The 20817-nt window shown below is 40.4% G+C and overlaps 1 protein-coding gene across 2 annotated transcripts in view; it reads left to right on the top strand.

Moving 5' to 3' along the window:
* The window catches only part of LOC138713264 (protein-L-histidine N-pros-methyltransferase), a 797137-nt gene that overhangs the window by 695822 nt on the left and 80498 nt on the right, over window positions 1-20817 (top strand). For both annotated transcript variants that reach the window (XM_069845221.1, XM_069845220.1), the window contains exon 3: window positions 20342-20551. In XM_069845221.1, the coding sequence (XP_069701322.1) occupies window positions 20342-20551 (210 nt within the window). The remainder of the gene's footprint in view (window positions 1-20341; window positions 20552-20817) is intronic.

Raw genomic sequence — 20817 nt, 5'->3', positions numbered from 1 at the left:
CCGTAATTTTGCATTGGTTGATTCTAGGTGTAGTGGAAATAAAAGGTTTTAGTGATAAGCAATCATTACCCATTCAATCGACGGGTACAACCCTAACATTTGTAGAAATTGACGTGATTTTCATCTAATTTCAGTTATCGTTGTGTGTTTGATTTACAGAGACCAGTAGCTAACTGGCTTTGCAATACTATATTGACATTAGGAATTGTCTGCCTGCGATAGCAACAAATCACAGCAGGGGAAAATATTGTAGCAAACACTGAATATCATGGACATTCATCGCTCTAGGATTATTTGCTTTGTATCACACTTTTATGTACAGTAATCTGTATCGCTAGGAATTGATATATTGACAGAGTGAGTTTATTTTTTACAAACTGGTGATTAAAATTCACTAACTATGTTCGTCACTGGTCGTTCAATTTCACTACCAATGAACTGATTGATGTTTAGAGCTCATGGATGATGTTTACAGCCAGTCGTTATTAGATTTTAATATTTTTATCTGTTTGTCAGCATACTTGAAATTCACTAGTGACACATCTTATTAGTAGTTAAAATTTACCGAAGATGTTTATCAGTTACATATTTGTCAGAAAAGACGAAAAACTAGTACAGCTAGACTCAAAACGGTGATTTTACTACTAAAGTTAAATAATTGATTAAATGGCGATCTTACTCGTGTTAATTATGTAAGCATGTGCGGCTTACAGCTGTTTCGGTGCTACTTGAACCATCCTCAGAGCCTACTAGATCTCGGCGCTATCTCAACTTCGCTGCCTGTTGTGTGGGTGCGTTCGTGTGATGAAGAGTTGTGTCAAATAGTGTGTGTGTTCTGAAATTGATCTGTGTGTTTAGAATTTGATTAGGGTGTGTTTTAGTGTGTCTGTATATTTCATATTGTTCTAGTGTGTTGAGTTTTTGGTTTTTGGGTTGTATGTGTAGAATTTACATGTCTGTATTTATGTTATTGTATGTATAAATACAGACATGTAAATTCTACACATACAACTCAAAAACCAAAAACTCAACACACTAAAACAATATGAAATATACAGACACACTAAAACACACCCTAATCAAATTCTCAACACACAGATCAATTTCAGAACACACACTATTTGACACAACTCTTCATCACACGAACGCACCCACACAACAGGCAGCGAAGTTGAGATAGCGCCGAGATCTAGTAGGCTCTGTGGATGGTGTCAAGTAGAACCGAAACAGTTGTAAGCCGCACATGCTTACATAATTAACACGAGTAAGATCGCCATTTAATCAATTATTTATATTCAAGTGTTAAAAGTAGTGTACGAAAGATTCAACATGTACTAAAGTTAAGGCTCATAAATTGCATTTTGACTCCAAACGAGCAGTTTATCACATTCCCTGCACAATTCTGCACTGAAACATACCTTAATACCATTTTTCATAATTTGGAGAAAGTGCAGTTTGATTCTAAGCGACTCATTTACTAGTACCGGTACTGTTTTGTATTGTATTGTATTTATTAACACTCCATGGTATTCATACATTGCTTCACAGCTAGAATATGGAACAAGTCAAAAAATGTAATACTATTATAAAGCCTTAATTTATAGTCACAGTCTAGATGAAATATGTGCTGATGAGGTTTACAATATAGTCTACTAGTACAACACAAAGTTTTAGTATCAATTTCATGAAGCGTTATTGAATGTCATGAATTCACCTACAGAATAGAAAGCGTGAAAAATTAGGTAGTTCTTTAATTTGGCCCTAAATAGTCTTATGTTTTGAATTTCATTTTTTATATCCATAGGGAGGCTATTAAAAATTTTTACTGCCATATAACGCACTCCTTTTTGATAGCACGATAGACTTGCCGATGGAGTATGAAAGTCATTTTTGACGTGTATTTATGCTATGAACTGTTGAATTGGTCACAAAGTTTTCACGATTACATACGAGGAAGATTATCAATGAAAAAATATACTGACAAACCATGGGCACACCATTCCCTAGATTTGGCACCTACTATTATTCTAATTGCTCTTTTTTGTAGTAGGACTATATTGTTACTACATGTGGAATTTCCTCAGAATATTATTCCACAACTCATTACCGAGTGGAAGCATGTAAAGTATATTGTTTATAAGGTATTGATATTTACTATCTTTTGCATAGATCTAATAGCAGAACATGCTGAATTTAGTTTGGGGGTAATTTCTTTAATATGATTTTTCCAATTTAACACATTATCAATTTTTAAGCCAAGAAATTTGGTTGTTGTTGTTTCTAATAGGGATCTATTGTTAATTATTGGCTTGAAATTTGCGGGATTGAATTTGGACTGGATTTAAATTGAATTATATTAGTTTTGTTACAATTTAATACTAATTTATTGACTGAGAACCAATCACATATTTTGAAGGGAATTTCCTCTGTTGAAGATTGGAATTTGTTGGAGTTATTGGCTGTAATTACTATACTTGTGTCATCTGCAAATAATATGGGATGACTTACATCTTTTATTAGGGGGGCAAGACCATTTATGAACATTAGAAAAAGTAGAGCTTGGGTAAAACCGTGAAGAGAGACGAAAACGCTCAATAGATTCCTACTCTTAACATCGAGAGCATCGAAGATCCTTCGTCATTGATGTAGATTAATTATCCATTACTACTCATTATATTTGGTTATGAGACAAGGTCCTTGTAAACGTAACAAGATGCGGCAGTGATGAACATTGCTGACTGTTGTGTGTATATCCGACGGATGCTGTGGTCCATAGCGTGATGAGAACGTGGCCTCCCCGCTGCGTAGAGTTCAACGCAGGGTGCCAGCACGCCGAAACATATGGTCGTACCTTGGGGCTTAATATTTAAGAAAAGAAATTGCATGTGGCATGAGCTAATATATGACTGGTGCCATATCCTCACACAAAGATCTCGCGCCTGCCAAACTGTTATAAAATCCCCCGGGAAAAAGGTGTTTACTTCTAGACTACTAAACTACCTGACTGAGAGACCGTGGTTTCAGATTAAATTGTTTACACACACGAATACGGCTTAGCCCGAAACTTGATTATATGACGGCCTCTCTCACAAAAGACTACGTGTACCGACCCCCCAACGATCATACGAGATTCTCTGTGTTTAAGGAGGCTGTAAGGTAGGTTTTATTAGACTACTTCGGTGTCCGTTATCAGACTATGGCATTAAAACACCACTACTGTTGTATCAAGTAGTCAAACAGAAATATAGTCTGTTCGTAAATGGTACATTTATGCACGTATTACGTACACCAAGGTGTCATGAATGTTACCACAAAATGTCATAAATATCAAGTTGTTCAACCATCGTTCTTTGGATGATGAAGGATGGATGGAACGGAGAAAAATTCTCTCCGGCACCGGGATTTGAACCAAGGTTTTCAGCTCTACGTGCTAACGCTCTAACCACTAACCCACACCAGATTCTCATTCCGATGCCGGATTGAATCCTCTCAGTTTCAGTTCCATCTCTTAGGTTCCCTTTAGTGGCCAACCCTCATGCACTGCGTCACAGATGTGTGACAGTGGCACAATGTCCAACACATTAATGTGCAAAGGTGCACTCATTACGAGTGACTAAGCGGCCGGGATCCGACGGAATAAGCGCCGTCTTAAATCACTAAGTGATTATTTTCGCATATACAATGTACCGAAGTACATATGATATTTCCATGCAGGAATTCTGCGTCATCATATGATGAATGATGGCTGGAACGGAGAAAAATTCCCTCCGGCACTGGAATTTGGACCCAGGTTTTCAGCTCTACGTGCTGATGCTCTAATGAGTACACCTCTGCACATTAATGTGTTGAACATTGTGCCACTGTCACACATATGAGACGCAGTGCATGAGGGTTGGCCAGTAGAGGAGGAAACCTAAGAGGTGGGATTGAAACTGAGAGGATTCAATCCGGCATCGGAATGGGAATACAGTGTGGCTTAGTGGATAGAGCGTCAGCACGTAGAGCTGAAAACCCGGTTCAAATCCCGGTGCCGGAGAGAATTTTTCTCATTTCTACCCATCCTTCATCATATGATGACGCAGAATTTCTGCATGGAAATATATGTACTTCGGTACATCGTAATAAACATTCTTTGAAGTTAAAATTATCTTTTCAGTTATTATTACTATTGCTACTGCTACTACAATCTCTGATTGAGATTCTGTGTGATATGTATCCTCATGCTCAGAAATGGCCGAAAAATTTTAACAGATCATTTGCGCTCTTAGCATACTGTTTGAGACAAAACACACCCGCTTTTATATTGATAAGTAAACACGGCAGACCCAGTGGCGGACAGTAGGAAAGGAGTTAGTCTTTGCGTATTACCTCTTCAAAGACTAACTCCTTTCTTACTGACCGCCACTGTGTCTGCCGTGTTTACTTACGAGCATAACCGCGCGCGCGTTCTGTCTCAAACAGTAAGCTTGGAGCGTAAGTAATCTGTTTACATTTTCTGGTCATTTCTGAGCTTATCAGGCAGTACATTTCACTTGACGATAAGTGTCAGAGGAAGAACAATTTTTTGATCGTGAAACGAGCAGGCCCGGATTCAAATCCTAGTTGGGACAAGTTACCTGGTTGAGGTTTCTTTCCGGGGTTTTTCCTCAACCTATTAATAGCAGATGCTGGTTAATTTTCGGTGGTGGACCCTCAACTGATTTCACTGGCTTTGTATCACCTTCATCTCACTCAAAAGCTAGATAATCATGGCAGTTGATAAAACTTCGCAAAATAACCAATTAAAAAGTACTATTATTGCAATTACTGTTATAGGCCTGCTATTTCTATTACTATTGTAATAAGTATAAAGAGAAAGTGTTCCACACTGTATTCGCGTGGTCTACGCCATCGTACCTTCGACTATCTATAGAATACGGTATGAGCGTTGGTTTCAGTCCTCAGAGGGAAAATAATTGTGTCATGTAATTTTGACTAATATATGTGACCGGTACCCATCCAGTATTGTGAGGAATATAGGAGTTAGACAGGTAACGAAATCCGCTTTTATAAGCCAACTATGACGGCTGGGGGGGGGGGTCATCGTATTAGCCACATGTTTACTCCATACAACGAGCATAGTTGAAAGTAGGCGCTGTGTCAGTGTTAATAATACACAGTTGTTCGGAAAGAAGGAAAAGATATGAATGCCCTTCCGCTATTTGCCATTTAGGTAATATGGAAATTTATTAACTGTTAGCAATAAAACTGCAATATCTACAGTATTAATTTTCACTGGAAGTTTTCTGCTCAAGGTCAAGTCTTTCACTGCAAACTCAGCATTCTCCAATCTTCCCTCTTTTCTGTCTTCTTGTTAGTCTCCGCTTACGATCCATATTTCTTTAATGTTGTCTATTATCTGATATCTACTTCTGCCCCGAACTTTTCTTCCGTTTACCGTTTCTTCCAGTATATTCTTCAGTAGGGAGTTTCTCTTTAGCCAGTGACCCAGCGAATTTATATTTATTTCCTGATCATCTAACGTATATAAACATCGATATCGATTTTCTCGTAAATAACATAATATTTGAAGTGCATGCAATGTTCAGACGTTAATGTGACTTCAATTGTATGAACAGCCGTGGCTGTATACAGAGGTACAATACTAGATATGTGTAAGGTTCCGTTTTCCGTTGATTGTTATAACCGGATTCAAAAGACTAAGCAATTATTCAGATCTTGAGCAAAAAGCCTATGATTCTGACGATGTAACTCGTAAGTAGGTCCGAAACGTCGGAGACAGTAAATTCCAAGCGATGTTAATAATCCCATATTACTCTTCATACACCTCACAACACCTACCTGTGGATGAAATATATTCGAACCTAACAAACTAGTTGAATCTTCACTTCTTTGACAGTACGATTCTGACGAAACTCGTAAGTAGCTCCGAAACGTCGGAGACGGTAAATCTCTAGACGGGTTTGTAACCCCATAAGAGGGATCTAGAAACAGCACGTATCACGTACAAAATCGTGTTTTTCGGGAAAATGCAGTTCTACAACTTGTGTTTAAATATTTTTAATTTGCTTTTTTTATATTGTTAATAGATTTCAGTGATATAAATGAAATGTCGTTACTTTTGAAAATAATTTATGTACAAAAATACTCTAACTTTTGCACTTGGTACGTTTGGATGTCAAAACATTGAAATTACGTACTTTGGAACTCAAATTTGTTTGATTTTCATCTATAAAACATTGCATAAAGAACAAAAACTCCGAATAATTTGTCTCCCTAATAGATTACATAGGACAAGCAGTCAAAAGAACTTGGAATTTTGTTTGAACTTAAAAAAAATTACACCTGACCCATGTCATGGTCCGGAAAGCCTAGTCCTCCTTCACAACAGCATTCATTTCACATTTTGAAGAATCGTCGCTGATAAACCTAGTTCCTGGGTAGCTCAATCGGTAGAGCATTCGTGCGCTAAGCAAAGGGTCCCGGGATCGATACCCGGCCCCGGAATAATTTTTCCCTTGAAATTATTCAAGTCTGCTTCACAGGGAGCTTTACCTGAAAGCCAGATTTGCAAATTATTCTACTAAACAAAATATTGACATTATAAATCCAACTGATGAGGAACCTGTTCAGACTTGTAACACTTAAACGTTGCATAATGGAAATGCAAATGGAGCGATTTGTTTCTACATTAGGAGAGATTTTCAATGCAATGGTACATTTTGTAACCAGGTCACTTTTTCCACTATCAATACTGCATGCAAATGGTTAAGAAAGAAAATCATCAGTGTTGCCAACAGTTGTTCGTATAATTCCGCTAGATGACTTTCGAAAACCCGCGATTTTCTAACAAATATGTCTACATTTTATTGTATACTTATTGTTCAATAATAATAATAATAATAATAATAATAATAATAATAATAATAATAATAATAGAATATCCGCCCGCCAATGTAACGAATATTGCATACTTTTATCATGCCCAATGTGGCGCTATTTTGAACACTTTTATCACAGACACAAGATATTTAGGGGAGAGTCGGATAGTATCGGACAGTGCGTTTCTTTCATCTACCACTATATGATAGTACCTGAATGACATGGTTACGTTTCTCCATGCGACATCACAGGAACGTAACCATGTCAATCAGATACTATCATCGTGTGATAGATGAAAGAAACTCACTGTCCGATATTACTCGATATCCGATACTATCCGACTCTCCCCTAAATTCTTATTGCACTATATGTTATCTTTAAAACCCAAAATCCGAAAAATTTCAACTAATAAAAACTAGTTTGAAAATATAGATAGAAAGCGAATTTTCGTAATATCTAGAATCAGTGACAGGTTAGGTTTGGTTTGCATAGATTTTTTTTAGGCTTTTACCAAACAAAAACCTAAACAAACCAAACCTAACCTGACAATGATTCTAGATCATAAGAAAACTCACTTTCTATCTGTCTTTATTTGCTTGAACTAGTTTTTACTGGTTGAAACTGGTTTTGACGGATTTCGGGTTTTAACGGTAACATATATAATATGGAATTATAACTACATTAACACATCCATTATTTCACAAAACACACACACTGATCGAATTAAATGTAATTATGAAAGCCGCTTATAATGCTAATATGAATTTAATTTCAGAAACTTTATAGATTAAAAATCCGCTAGTATTCCCGCTAAGCGGGATAATATAATTTTACCCGCGAAACGGTTATCCAAAAAAGCTAGATTTAGCGGGAAAACCGCTGAATTGGCAACACTGAAAATCATAGCTGTATTATTTAGTACTGTTTGTTTCCGCCTTTACGAAACAAGTTTTCATTTGAGTTTTAAAAATTACATTTGGTACGTTCTGTTTCCAGACCCCTCGTATCATATTCCACAACAATTATCGGTACACTTAATAAATAACTAACAATGTGTCGCTTTCCCTGAATTAAAAGTGGCAAATATGAGGTTCTGCAGTGTCTTTTTCCCGTCCTGTCTATAGCAGCTTCTCGTGAGGCTCATAAAACGTCTAAACCAAGACTTCTTTCCATGAGACAGTATAGATGGATAATAAAGCGTCGATATAAATATTCTCGCGCCATAAAATTTAAAAAGTTTGTCATTCTCTAAAGCATTGGATTTAAGAAATACAGTGCACTGCTTGGAAGGGGAGCTCGCCTGTGGATGGCATGGAATGTCATAATAGGCATGCAGATGCTTATACCCGGATCTGCGTGAAGGCCCGGTCGGCTTTATGGCTGCTTTTTAATCGTATTACACCCTCAATCACTGAAATGTCTGTACGTGTTCTTCATTTGCATAATCTTGTGCTCCGCGCCGTATAATGTTGAACATCTAAGGTGATCCCTCACAACTCTTGCTTTCAAGAGAATCGTGCTCTTGTTTTGACAAAGTTTTGAGCCTGGCAGGCTCCGAAGATACTAGTTCTCAACAAAATTACCATTATTTATTATGTATAATTAATAATATAATCCGCTATATGGTTTTTGGTTCAAACCCTGTTTAGAACGCTAAAACTTTACACGCAATACTTTGAAAAAAAAAATTAAAGACAGTGAGTCACATGTTTTAGATTTGTCTATATTATACTGTCTCTCATGTTGTCACACTCGACGATAAATTTGTTGGCTTGCGGCCGTCGTGAAGTTCCAGCCTTATTTCTTTGACATATCAACTTGTATGATGTCATAAGAGATGTGCTTTCGGTAAACATAGAGCATGGAATGGAATTTAACTGAGGGAGGCACGGATGGCCCAGCACTGCGACCTGTTGAGATCTATTGCGCTAACCCTCGATATGGAATGAGTTGCGTGCCAGAGATCCACTACGCGCACCAACCCTAACCACATGACTCCCTTAACGACCGGTCCCTATGGCCGACAGAAATCCATATACCATTCCTACTTCGGCAACTTCCCCCAATGCCCCCCTGTCTGTCCGAGGCGAAACTCCTCCCCCGAGTGAGTCCGCCTCTGATGCTCGTTGCAGAAGCCATCCAACGTCGCTTAACGGCATTCCACGGAGGCCGGTCGAGAGAGCCAGTAGTTTCGGAATTCCGCCTGTTGAGTGATCTGAAAAACTAGAAACGGGATGATGAGGAAAGGATAATGGGGAAGGAAAGGATGATGGGGGAGGAAAGGAAGTGGCGAAGATGAGTGGGGATCCAATCTCCGAATAAAGTTACCTGATATTCATCCATACGAGTGAGGGGAAAAAAACCTCACCCAGGTAACTCGTCCTGACCGTGAAGTTAGACTCGCTAACACCTCAGCCACAACGGTGGACTAGAAGCATGGAAGTTTGTGTTGTGATGATCTGATTGTGATTTACAAATAAAGATTAAACGCTTTCTCAGTGATTTAAAATATAAGTCATTCCTAGAACATTATATTTTTGTGTTACAACGTTTGTACTGGTGTTGGATTGTCGTGGTGGCTTTCTGTTGCGAAGGCAAACATTTTTAGGTTATGTGAACCATTTTGACTTTTATAACATGATATATTCAGTTACCGGTATTAATTTTTATTAGTGGTATAGGCTGTAATTTACAAAATGTAACGAACGTGTAGTGTGCCAGGTTGTACATCTAATTATTATTACCGTTCAAGTAGGGAAGGATCCGTTCCAACATGTGCTTTTCCTTGTGATGAAGAAAGACGAGGAAAGTGGACTCCTGCTGTACATTCTGCAAATTTTTAACCCGGTAAATAAAAATTTTTTCTAAAGAACAATTCATAATTAAAACTATTCAAATATATAATATTTAAAAAATACTGAAACAATACATTCTAAACTTAATAATGTAATAAGTAAATGTTTACGATTAGAAGAAAAAACCCAAATACCACAACAAAACATAATAGAAAAAATGTTTTTTTGTCTGCATTTTATAAACCTTTCGAAAATGAAAGTCGAAGAAATGGGCATTGAAGCAGTAATTAGGAGAGGGAGAGACCGATTTATTAGCGAAGTGATATCTCCATATTTTTATTACATGTATTCGCGGGGATGTTCTGGCGACTTCGTTAGAATTAGCTTCCTCACACAGGTGTTTCGTCACTTGTCAGCATCGGACAGATTTAGGGCCACCTTGAGCGGGGTTTCGTATAGACTCGATGAAGCATAAAAGCCGGAGTCGGACTAGACCCGTGGGAAAGATACTGCCAAGCTTGGGTTTTCCAAAGAACGGGTATTCTTGTGAGATCTACAAACTAATTAGATGTTATGGGAAATCCAAAGTTTAAATTTAGAGATGACATATTTCGCGCCCAATAAGAAGAGATCTTGGTCCAGCTTATGAGGTCACTTTGGACCAATAGGGAATAGATTTTAGGCCAGTTAGTGACGTAGTTTTTAACCAATAGAATAGTTAGTTTTAGCGTAGGATAGGTTTTTATAAATAAGGGTGACGGGGAGCGGAGATGATCAGAAAAACAAGATCTCATCGTGTCGGCGGCCCTACATACAGGGCAGAATAACTACTTCGTTTCGTGTCGACAGGATAACTACTTTTCTTCGTGTAGACGGCGCGACATCTTTTTTTTGTGTCGGCGGCCCAACTTAATAGTCTTTCTTCAGGCGAAGACTCGATAGATTGAACTTTGTCATCGGCGAGACTACTCGCCAATGTTTAGGAGCTTCGACCGTAGTGTACTGGGCAGAGTATTGAATTTATAGTATCGGATAGAGCTTATTCAGAGTTGCCATAGAGTCGATACAGAGGTGCGACCAACGATTGAATTATAAGTCAGCCGGAAATACATACTCTAGGGTTTACTAAGTGAATACGACAATAAACTTATAGTTTTGGAGTTTACACTGCCTTTTATATAAGTAGCCGGCTTGGTATTATTCCCGACATCATCCTATACCACAACTGTACCTCGGCTACCCTGAGTGAATCTCACGCAACACCGAGACGCACCCACCCTCAAATGGCGCCCAACGTGTGGTCACAATAACGACCACTTCACCCACAAATGGCGTCCAACGTGGGACCACAACAACGATTCCACCCCCAAATGGCGCCCAACGTGGGGCCCCAATAACGACACACACCCACAAATGGCGCTTTCCAACGTGGGGCTCGAAGGAAGACAGCTGTTCCAGTGACCGGCCCCGGGTGCGAACACAGCACCAAACAACGAGGAGGACCGGACGGAGCAGTTCAGCCCTGCATAGCCGAGGAACGACGCTGGAAGGCGGGAACAGAACCAAGCCATCGCGACATCACGACAACACTAGAGAAGACAACACGGGGACCACCAGAGAAGGCGACTCGGAGAGGCTGTGGCAAGTATGCGGGAAGATGAATATATGTGTATATATGTATATGATATTTTGGGGGAATAATTATAAAGTGTATATGTTTCAAATTCTGGTGTGATATTTTGGGTATATATATGTATTTTTTTTTGTGTGTGATATTTTGGGGGAAAGAGTGAAACAAGTGTATTGCGTAATTTGTTGGAAGTGAGCAGAGTGCAAATACAGGCCTAGTTAGACTATTATTGGGAAAGCTCACGTCGGATAGATGACAGAATAGCATATAGATGATACTACGTAGCCATAGGAGTAAGGTAGTTAGGAAAATACGAGAAAGACGAGGAAATAGAAACAAGGGAACCATGGAGCAAAGGAAGGACGAGGAAATTATGGAAATTAGGGAGGAGGTCGAGAATAACGCAGGACAGGAAATAGAGGGAGAGCGAACGGTGGAAAAGCAACAGAGTAGAGACAGTGGCAGAGGGGAAATGACGCTAGAACAGTTATGGGAGCAGATGAGACAATTCATGGAAAATAAATTAGACAATAATTCAAGAGAAAGTAGAGAACAAATAAAACAAATGGAAACTAAATTAGACAACAACTCAAGAGAAAGTAGAGAACAAATAAAACAAATGGAAACTAAATTAGAGAATAACTCAAGGGAAAGTAGAGAGCAGATTCTGAGGGAAAGTAGAGAGCAGATAAAACAAATGGAAAATAGATTGGGGGAAAGTTCGAGAGAGATTAGAGATCATATTGCAAAATTAGCGGAAAGAGGAAACAAGATGGAGGACAAAATAGAGAAGCTAGAGGGGAAATTAACCGAGAACGGGATCGGAATGGAGAACCAATTGAAGATAGCTATGGATAGGATGTCAGAAAGTATGAAGGATTTAGAAGTTAGGGTTAGAGATAGCGCTACGAGAGAGAATAGCGATCTAAAATCAGCTGTCGAGGAAGCGATAGTGGAGAAGGTTCGAGAAATTCAGAATTCGGTAGAAGAGAAAATAGGTGAGATGGATCAGGAAGTGGACGGTCTCAAGCGAGCCATAAAGAATAAAGAAAGGGCGGATAACGAATGTTTGGAAGAATTAAGAAGTAAATTAAACTCAATAAACGACGTACTAAATGGGGGTAGTCCCGCAAATTTAAGCGGACATAGCAGCTCGGACCGTGCAGTTTCTAGACAAGAGGGCACAAGTGAGAGCCCGGCATCAGGTAGTAACATAAATGTAAGACATGTCAACAATAGTGTCAGTGAGGAATGTCAGACCTCACGTGATGACGGGCGTAGTGAGTTGATAAGTGTAAACGACAAGGCATATTTAGGCCGTCCCCAGTACCCCACTCACATTTTGAATGAGATTGGTTACCCTATTTTTGATGAGGTTGAATTTTCAAACCCACATAACTACATAAGTGAGCTAGAAACGTACTTTAGAGTAAGAGGGGTGCCGGATGACTTAAAAATGACTGTCGTACGAAAGAGCCTAAAGAGCCGACCACTCAACTGGGCGCTAGTGGCCCTAGGGGATCATGTCACTTATGAGGAATTCAGAGAAAAATTTTCGGAGAGATACTGGGGACAAAGACAACAACAAAGAATTAGGAAGGAAATTAATCAGAGCAGGTTTGACGCGGGAAGAGGCGTCTCTATGATAGATTATTTTCTTGAAATTGTTAAGAAAGGGAAAAGCCTCAATCCGCCAATACCGGATTCAGAGCTGATCCAAACTGTGATTTCGCAGTATCCCGAGAACATAAGGTATAATCTGATCGTAGCAGGGCCCCGAGACTTCGGGGAAACAATAGATTTATTGACGGCGCTGGATGGTTCGGACGCCACGCACTATGAATGTAGTGGACAGGCAGATTATGAACAGGGCAAAGGAAAGGGTTCAAGCCCCACCGACCAGAAAGCGGGGAAGGGGGCAAGTACAGCCTTTTCATCCCCAAGGAAAGGAGCCCAAAATCAGAGTAGCTGGGGTTGTGATAGGAGCCCCAACAATGCATATAGTCGATACCATAATGGTCAGAACGGAGGGAATAGTCCCAACAGGGAAAGAAGGATTGACCCGCCCTTTGGGGGCCCTTACAATAATATTAGGAACAACCAGAGTAGTCATAACAGGATGAGAAACGATAGAGGAGGTGTTGGTCCCGTGCGTAGGGTTAACCACATACGATGGTACACGGGAAGACAAGAAAATGGAAATAATAGGCTTAGAACCCAACCACACTGGCTTAGGAACAGAAATTACAGACAGGGATTCTGGCAGCCTAATTTTAGCAGGGGACCGCAAAATCGAGGTGATTGGAGGAGACAGGAGCAGGAGAGAGATAGGCGAGGCGTCCTACAAGAAATGGCCTCACAAGGGTGCAATAGGCCACCTACACAGTGTAACGTGGGACAAAGCAGGAATAGAGACATGAACGGACGTCAGCAAAGTCCGGTCAGAATGAATATGGGCCGGGAGCCTATAAATTGTAGAAATAGAGACGAGGTAGCAGTGGAACCGACTGCGTCGCACTCGGGAAACTGCTAGACAGAAGTCTCAAGGGTTCGGAGATTTCTGTAGCTAAGTGCAGTAAGCCACTGTCAAAAGAATCCACCAACGCGGTAAGCGTAAAGAGACAGAGCGATATTACTAACCCAGAGTTAGAAAATAATGGGACTTATGTATTGCCTTATATAGATGCTAAAATATTTGGGACAAAGTGTTGTGTGTTGTTGGACTCGGGCTCCACAAATAATGTATGCAGCTTGGAATTTTTTCAAAAGGTTAGGGATTCAGGAATAAAACTGCAAACGTTACCGATATGTTCACTGTACTGTGCAGGCGCCCTAAGCAAGAAAAAGGAAAAGGTAAAATATCAAGTATGGTTCGAGTTAGAGTGCGGAGACGTGAAATTAAATGCTATTTTTCTTGTGATACAAAGGTTGACTACCGACATCATTATTGGAGTAGAAAGCTTCTATGAATGGCACGCGCTATTAGATTTCAGGGAAAACAGACTAGGGGTTACGGCAGGTAACGGCAGTGGAGGCCATGTCCCATTCAGTAGGGATAGCGCTAGATCGGAGTTAGATGAGAGAACCGCGGGAGAGATAGAATTACAGGAAGAGTTATTTTTTGTAGAGCACCTCAAAATTTGTAAGAATGTAATTATAGAGGTTAATCCGTGGGAAGGTAACGAGGTAACTAGGGGAGTGTGTCAAGTAGACTGCGGAGAATGCGAGTTGTGTATCGACGAATTAGTCCAGGCGAGACAAATAGGACGTAATCTCATTAGCGGTAGGGCCAGATATTGTAATGAGAGTTCGCCGGGCGATCTTAGGCAGGTAGTCGCGTCTAACAATAGGAAGACAGATACTTTCGAAATAGTGAGAGATAAAGTTAACCAGGCACACGGCCTGAGTGAGAGTGAAAGAAAACGCTTAATGGATGTTGTAGGTAACCATTTAAATGTCTTTTCAGACGCGCCGGGTCTGTGTAGAGTGTATACACACAAAATTAAGGTGGTAGGAATGGAGGAATTTCGGCATAAATGTAGACCCATCCCCCTATCTTTACGGGATCAGGCAGACGAAGTCATAAATGATATGTTAAAAGACGGAGTTATAGAAGTATCGGACTCGCCTTACGTAAATGCATTGTGCTGGGTTAGGAAGCCCAATGGAAGCTTAAGAGTAACGATCGATGCCCGACACGTTAACTCGTTTTCAGTTAAAGATAATTTCAGGACGGAGTCAGTGGACACTTTGTTAGGCCGTATCAGTGACTGTTCTATATTCACTAGTCTAGACTTGACCAGTTCGTATTGGCAGATTCCGCTTGACGAGGACTCGAGAAAATTCACAGCGTTCCTACATAACGGGAAAGTTTATCAGTATACCCGATGCCCATTCGGCATCGCGAGTTCTGGATCTGCGCTACTAAGAGCACTTGACATAATTTTTGGTGATTCGACGAAAGGTTTTCTGGCACAGTACATTGACGATTTTCTTATATATGGCAATAATGTGGATAGGCATATTAGGGATATTGATTTTGTACTTACTAAATTGAGAGAGGCTGGTATGACAGTCAAGCTGGGGAAAACAGCATTTTTTAAAGTTGAGACAGTTTTCCTGGGTTACGTAATTTCGTCTGACGGAATTAGACCGGACCAAGAGAGAATTCAGAGCATTGCGAGGATCCCGCCGCCGCGGAACCGGAAACAGGTTCGTAGATATCTAGGTATCCTACAATACCAGAATCGGTTTCTCGTCAATTATGCTAAGCATGTAGCCCCACTCAGAGCATTGTTGAAGAAGGATACACCCTTCAGGTGGGGGTCGGCAGAGCAGGAAGCATTCGATCGAACGAAACTGCTTTTCGCCGACTCAATTCTGCTGGAAAGGCCTAACGACAGCCTACCTTTTCAGATTTATACTGATGCGTCTTCATATGGATATGGAGCAATTCTATGTCAGACCGATGAAGATAATAAGCGACATGTGATTGCCACAGCTTCTAGGGGACTGTCGCGTACCGAAAGCAACGCATCAATCACGGAACTAGAGATTTCTGCTGTGTACTTCGCACTACAGAAGTTCCGTCAGTATATCTTTAATAGGCAGATAATCATATTTACTGACCATGTAAGCCTAGCGTTTCTGAGTAGATGCAAATTGACGAACTCTAGAATATCTAGATATGTGCACGAAATTTTGGCTCATGATGTGACGATTAGACATATTCCGGGGGCAGACAATATCTTTGGTGATTGTCTCTCTCGTTTGAATTCCAAATCGGGGCTACCGGCAACTATCACCGCCCCCGCGTATGAAATTGCCGTGATGAAAATTGATTCCACGAGGAATGGAGCTCTGACGGGAAAATTTCGGAAAATTGCAGATTTGCAGCAGGAGGATTCCACGATAAGGGCCTTAATGGACAAAGCTAGAGAAATCTCACAGGTGAAAGACGAAGTGTATGGATTGCGCTCTGGTATCTTGTATAAATTGCATGGTAGGGATATCCAGAAGTGGAAGATATACATACCTGCGAGTATGGAGAATGAACTTATAAACAACTTTCACCTATCTATGTGTCACTCTGGGAGTGATAGGATCATTTTAACTATGTCAGAATCATTTTATATTAAGCAACTGTCAAAGAAGGTTAGAAGGGTAATATCTCGTTGCGAGGTCTGCCAGAGGGCGAAACCTCTAAATGTAAGGTATGACAATGTACCACAGGTCATTATCAGGGGTAAAAAGAATGAACTTGTAGCAGTGGACGAACACGGTCCAATGCCCACATCGTCCTTCGGACACAGGTACATATTTGTTACGTACGATGTATTCACAAAATTTGTAAAGATTTACCCTTTAAGAAATATCTCTAGTAAATTGTGTGCTGACAAGCTGGTTAGAGATTACATACCGACTTACGGTCCGGTAACAGCGGTGCTCAGTGACAATGTGTCGGTACATAAATCGAAAGTGTTTTGCAAAAGGCTGGAAGATGCGGGCGTGAAGCTGTACAATTGCTCCGCATACTTTCCCAGCGGTACTCCCTGCGAAAGAGCGCTTAGGGATATATCATTGTACCTCCGTATTCTGTGTCACCGAAACCATAAGGACTGGTTTAGGCAATGTGAGGTGATTGAGAGAGTCATGAACCACTCTATCAATCCAACGACCGGAATAGCTCCGATCAAACTTATGTTAGGGATCGATCCCGATCCCATGATAAAGAGTTTGCCGCAGGCAATACAGGAGGGTGAGCCTCCTAGTGATGAACTTCTGTGTAAACTAGCTTTCGACCGAATCAGGAAAAAGGCTGAGTATAGACTCGGTAAAGTTAAAAGATATCGCCACAAATGGGAGCCCTCACCCGGCGATTTGGTATTGCTAAGGGACGTGAAGTTATCTTCCGCCCTCAGAGGACGTTACTCACGCATGGAGCTACTGTACAAAGGGCCCTACGAAATTAAAAGTAGATATGGAGACCATACTTTCGAATTGGTAGAAAGGGGAAAAAGTAAACCTGTTGGAAGGTACCACAAGCAACTCTTGCGGCCTTTCAAACAGGAGAGGCTAGGAGGCAGGAATGAGAAAGAGTAGGATGGTTAGTCTCACGCGTACAGCTAGGTGCACCTGTACAGGGCGGCTGGTACAACCAAGCACGCAGAGTGTGTAACTGATCAATGAATAAACAATTGTAAATATGTGAATGAATGGTATTGTACATATGTAAATGTGGATATAATTTGTACATTGTTGTGCTTATTGTGTGAGAGTTGTGTACATAGAAAGGCTTGTGAAGATATATGTAATATTTATTGTAATTGTTTGTAGTGACATTGTAATCTCACTGTATTGTAAATAATGTGTTACCGGCTGATCGCGTGGGGGAACTATGAGGCTAGTTATAGGCAGAAAGCGGGGACATCTCATAACATTGGAAACTCTTTCGGGAATTTCCAATGGTTATGTAGATGGGCATTTGAAGCAGTAATTAGGAGAGGGAGAGACCGATTTATTAGCGAAGTGATATCTCCATATTTTTATTACATGTATTCGCGGGGATGTTCTGGCGACTTCGTTAGAATTAGCTTCCTCACACAGGTGTTTCGTCACTTGTCAGCATCGGACAGATTTAGGGCCACCTTGAGCGGGGTTTCGTATAGACTCGATGAAGCATAAAAGCCGGAGTCGGACTAGACCCGTGGGAAAGATACTGCCAAGCTTGGGTTTTCCAAAGAACGGGTATTCTTGTGAGATCTACAAACTAATTAGATGTTATGGGAAATCCAAAGTTTAAATTTAGAGATGACATATTTCGCGCCCAATAAGAAGAGATCTTGGTCCAGCTTATGAGGTCACTTTGGACCAATAGGGAATAGATTTTAGGCCAGTTAGTGACGTAGTTTTTAACCAATAGAATAGTTAGTTTTAGCGTAGGATAGGTTTTTATAAATAAGGGTGACGGGGAGCGGAGATGATCAGAAAAACAAGATCTCATCGTGTCGGCGGCCCTACATACAGGGCAGAATAACTACTTCGTTTCGTGTCGACAGGATAACTACTTTTCTTCGTGTAGACGGCGCGACATCTTTTTTTTGTGTCGGCGGCCCAACTTAATAGTCTTTCTTCAGGCGAAGACTCGATAGATTGAACTTTGTCATCGGCGAGACTACTCGCCAATGTTTAGGAGCTTCGACCGTAGTGTACTGGGCAGAGTATTGAATTTATAGTATCGGATAGAGCTTATTCAGAGTTGCCATAGAGTCGATACAGAGGTGCGACCAACGATTGAATTATAAGTCAGCCGGAAATACATACTCTAGGGTTTACTAAGTGAATACGACAATAAACTTATAGTTTTGGAGTTTACACTGCCTTTTATATAAGTAGCCGGCTTGGTATTATTCCCGACATCATCCTATACCACAACTGTACCTCGGCTACCCTGAGTGAATCTCACGCAACACCGAGACGCACCCACCCTCAAATGGCGCCCAACGTGTGGTCACAATAACGACCACTTCACCCACAAATGGCGTCCAACGTGGGACCACAACAACGATTCCACCCCCAAATGGCGCCCAACGTGGGGCCCCAATAACGACACACACCCACAGCATTGATTTATATGACATGCATTAGGCTACATGTGGTGTGGAGTTAATGATTGTTGCTAGAAAGGTCTGCCATATTCTGGAAAACAGTTTGGTGGACCACCCATTTTGGAAAATAATTATTAAAAAATAATTAATAAGAGCACTGTGTATTCAAATAAACGCAAAATAATTTTTACGACAATATGATTCTCCCACTGACAACATAAAAATCATTCATTCATTAGAGTTTTTGTTGTATATGAAGTGTAAATTTTATGGTATTAAAATTAGTTTTGAAAGTGTTTATTTAAAGTTTCGTTATCTAAGGAACCTTTATTTCATTTTTGTCATATTATGTAAAAAAAATAGTATTGATATAGGAATTAACCTACCAGAGTACGAGGCATAGCACGTCTGTTGTGACGTCACGGCTACTTGTGTAAGGCCTGTATAACTTTACGTTGTCCGAGATTGGCTCCAATCAAGCGATGCTCTTAATTGTAAAGTTATTCAGCGTCTAAATTCTGCAAAGGCGAAAATTTGCCAACAAATTTTGTCTACAACCCTCTTTCAAGAAAAGGTTCTTCCACGTGCCATAAATCTACGACACGGATCCAACAGTTTTACTTTCTTCCCGGAGGAAGTCACACTAGATATTTACCATGGTATTTAGGCTTACTGTACCACCAAGAAACTTCTCACTGAAATAGTACCAATATAAGAGGTTGAATACATTGAGACATATATAACCATGTCCCATATAAGGATGGGACTGCTTTCGTCTACAGAAGAAGTCCACACCTGTGGAGTAACGGTTAGCGCGTCTGGCCGCGAAACCAGGTGGCCCGGGTTCGATTCCCGGTCGGGACAAGTTATCTGGTTGAGGTTTTTTCCGGGGTTTTCCCTCAACCCAATATGAGCAAATGCTGGATAACTTTCGGTGTTGGACCCCGGACTCATTTCACCGGCATTATCACCTTCATCTCATTCAGACGCTAAATAACCTTAGATGTTGATTCAGCGTCGTAAAATAACCTACTAAAATAAAAAAAATAAAATATACAGAAGAAAACAAACTCTGAGAGAGAGAGAAATATGTCCTATTCGTTGGGGCGTTTAAATATAGTCAATTCAATCAAGATCTGCTAACAGTTGGATTTAGCCATTCGCAATGACCCCAAAGAGTCGAACACCTTTTCTCTCATTCAGTTTCTTCACCTCAAGACAAAGTAAATTGAACCTTCGAAACGTTGTGACTTTTTGTTTTAATTTCTTTGTCAGCAGTGGAAGATTTCCAATCAAAAACCTCTTTTGAAGTCGCTGATTTCTTATATAAATCGTGCAGAAAAATACGAGCGTAAAAAGACAGAGCATAACTAATTCATTCTTCTTAAAATGATGCTAACTGTTCTGTTCTATCTTTTTGTCCACAGGTTGCTGGGCCGCGGTTCCATGTTCGTGTTCTCGCTGGAACAGTTCCGGCGGTTGTTGGCTGTGGAGGAGGACTGGCGTGGAGACACTCTCTTGGATCTGGGAGCAGGTGACGGTAAAACTACCGAAGTGATGGCACCTCTCTTCAACAGCGTGTACGTCACTGAGATCTCTGGACCCATGCGCTGGATCCTGGCGAAGAGAGGATTCCAGTAAGTTGACTTCCAATTATATTCTTGAAAGAGGAGTTATTTACTCATAAAGAAACATTCTCGCGAAGTGAATAAAGTTGATAGAACCAAAAGTAATATGCATGGAACGAGGATGTAAAATTTATAGAAGCATTAAAAGGAAGGCTTCAAAATTTGGACTTTTGTTCAGTAAAATACTTCAGCCTATACAGGAGCAATTTTTTCTATAGTTCTAAATGGACTTGATCGTCTTTTAAATTTTAATCAATTCTGTTCTATCTACTTTC

This window comes from Periplaneta americana, chromosome 14 (genome assembly GCF_040183065.1).
Source record: "Periplaneta americana isolate PAMFEO1 chromosome 14, P.americana_PAMFEO1_priV1, whole genome shotgun sequence".
In the NCBI taxonomy this organism is placed as follows: Eukaryota; Metazoa; Arthropoda; class Insecta; order Blattodea; family Blattidae; genus Periplaneta; species Periplaneta americana.
This window is presented reverse-complemented; position numbering and strand designations above follow the sequence as displayed.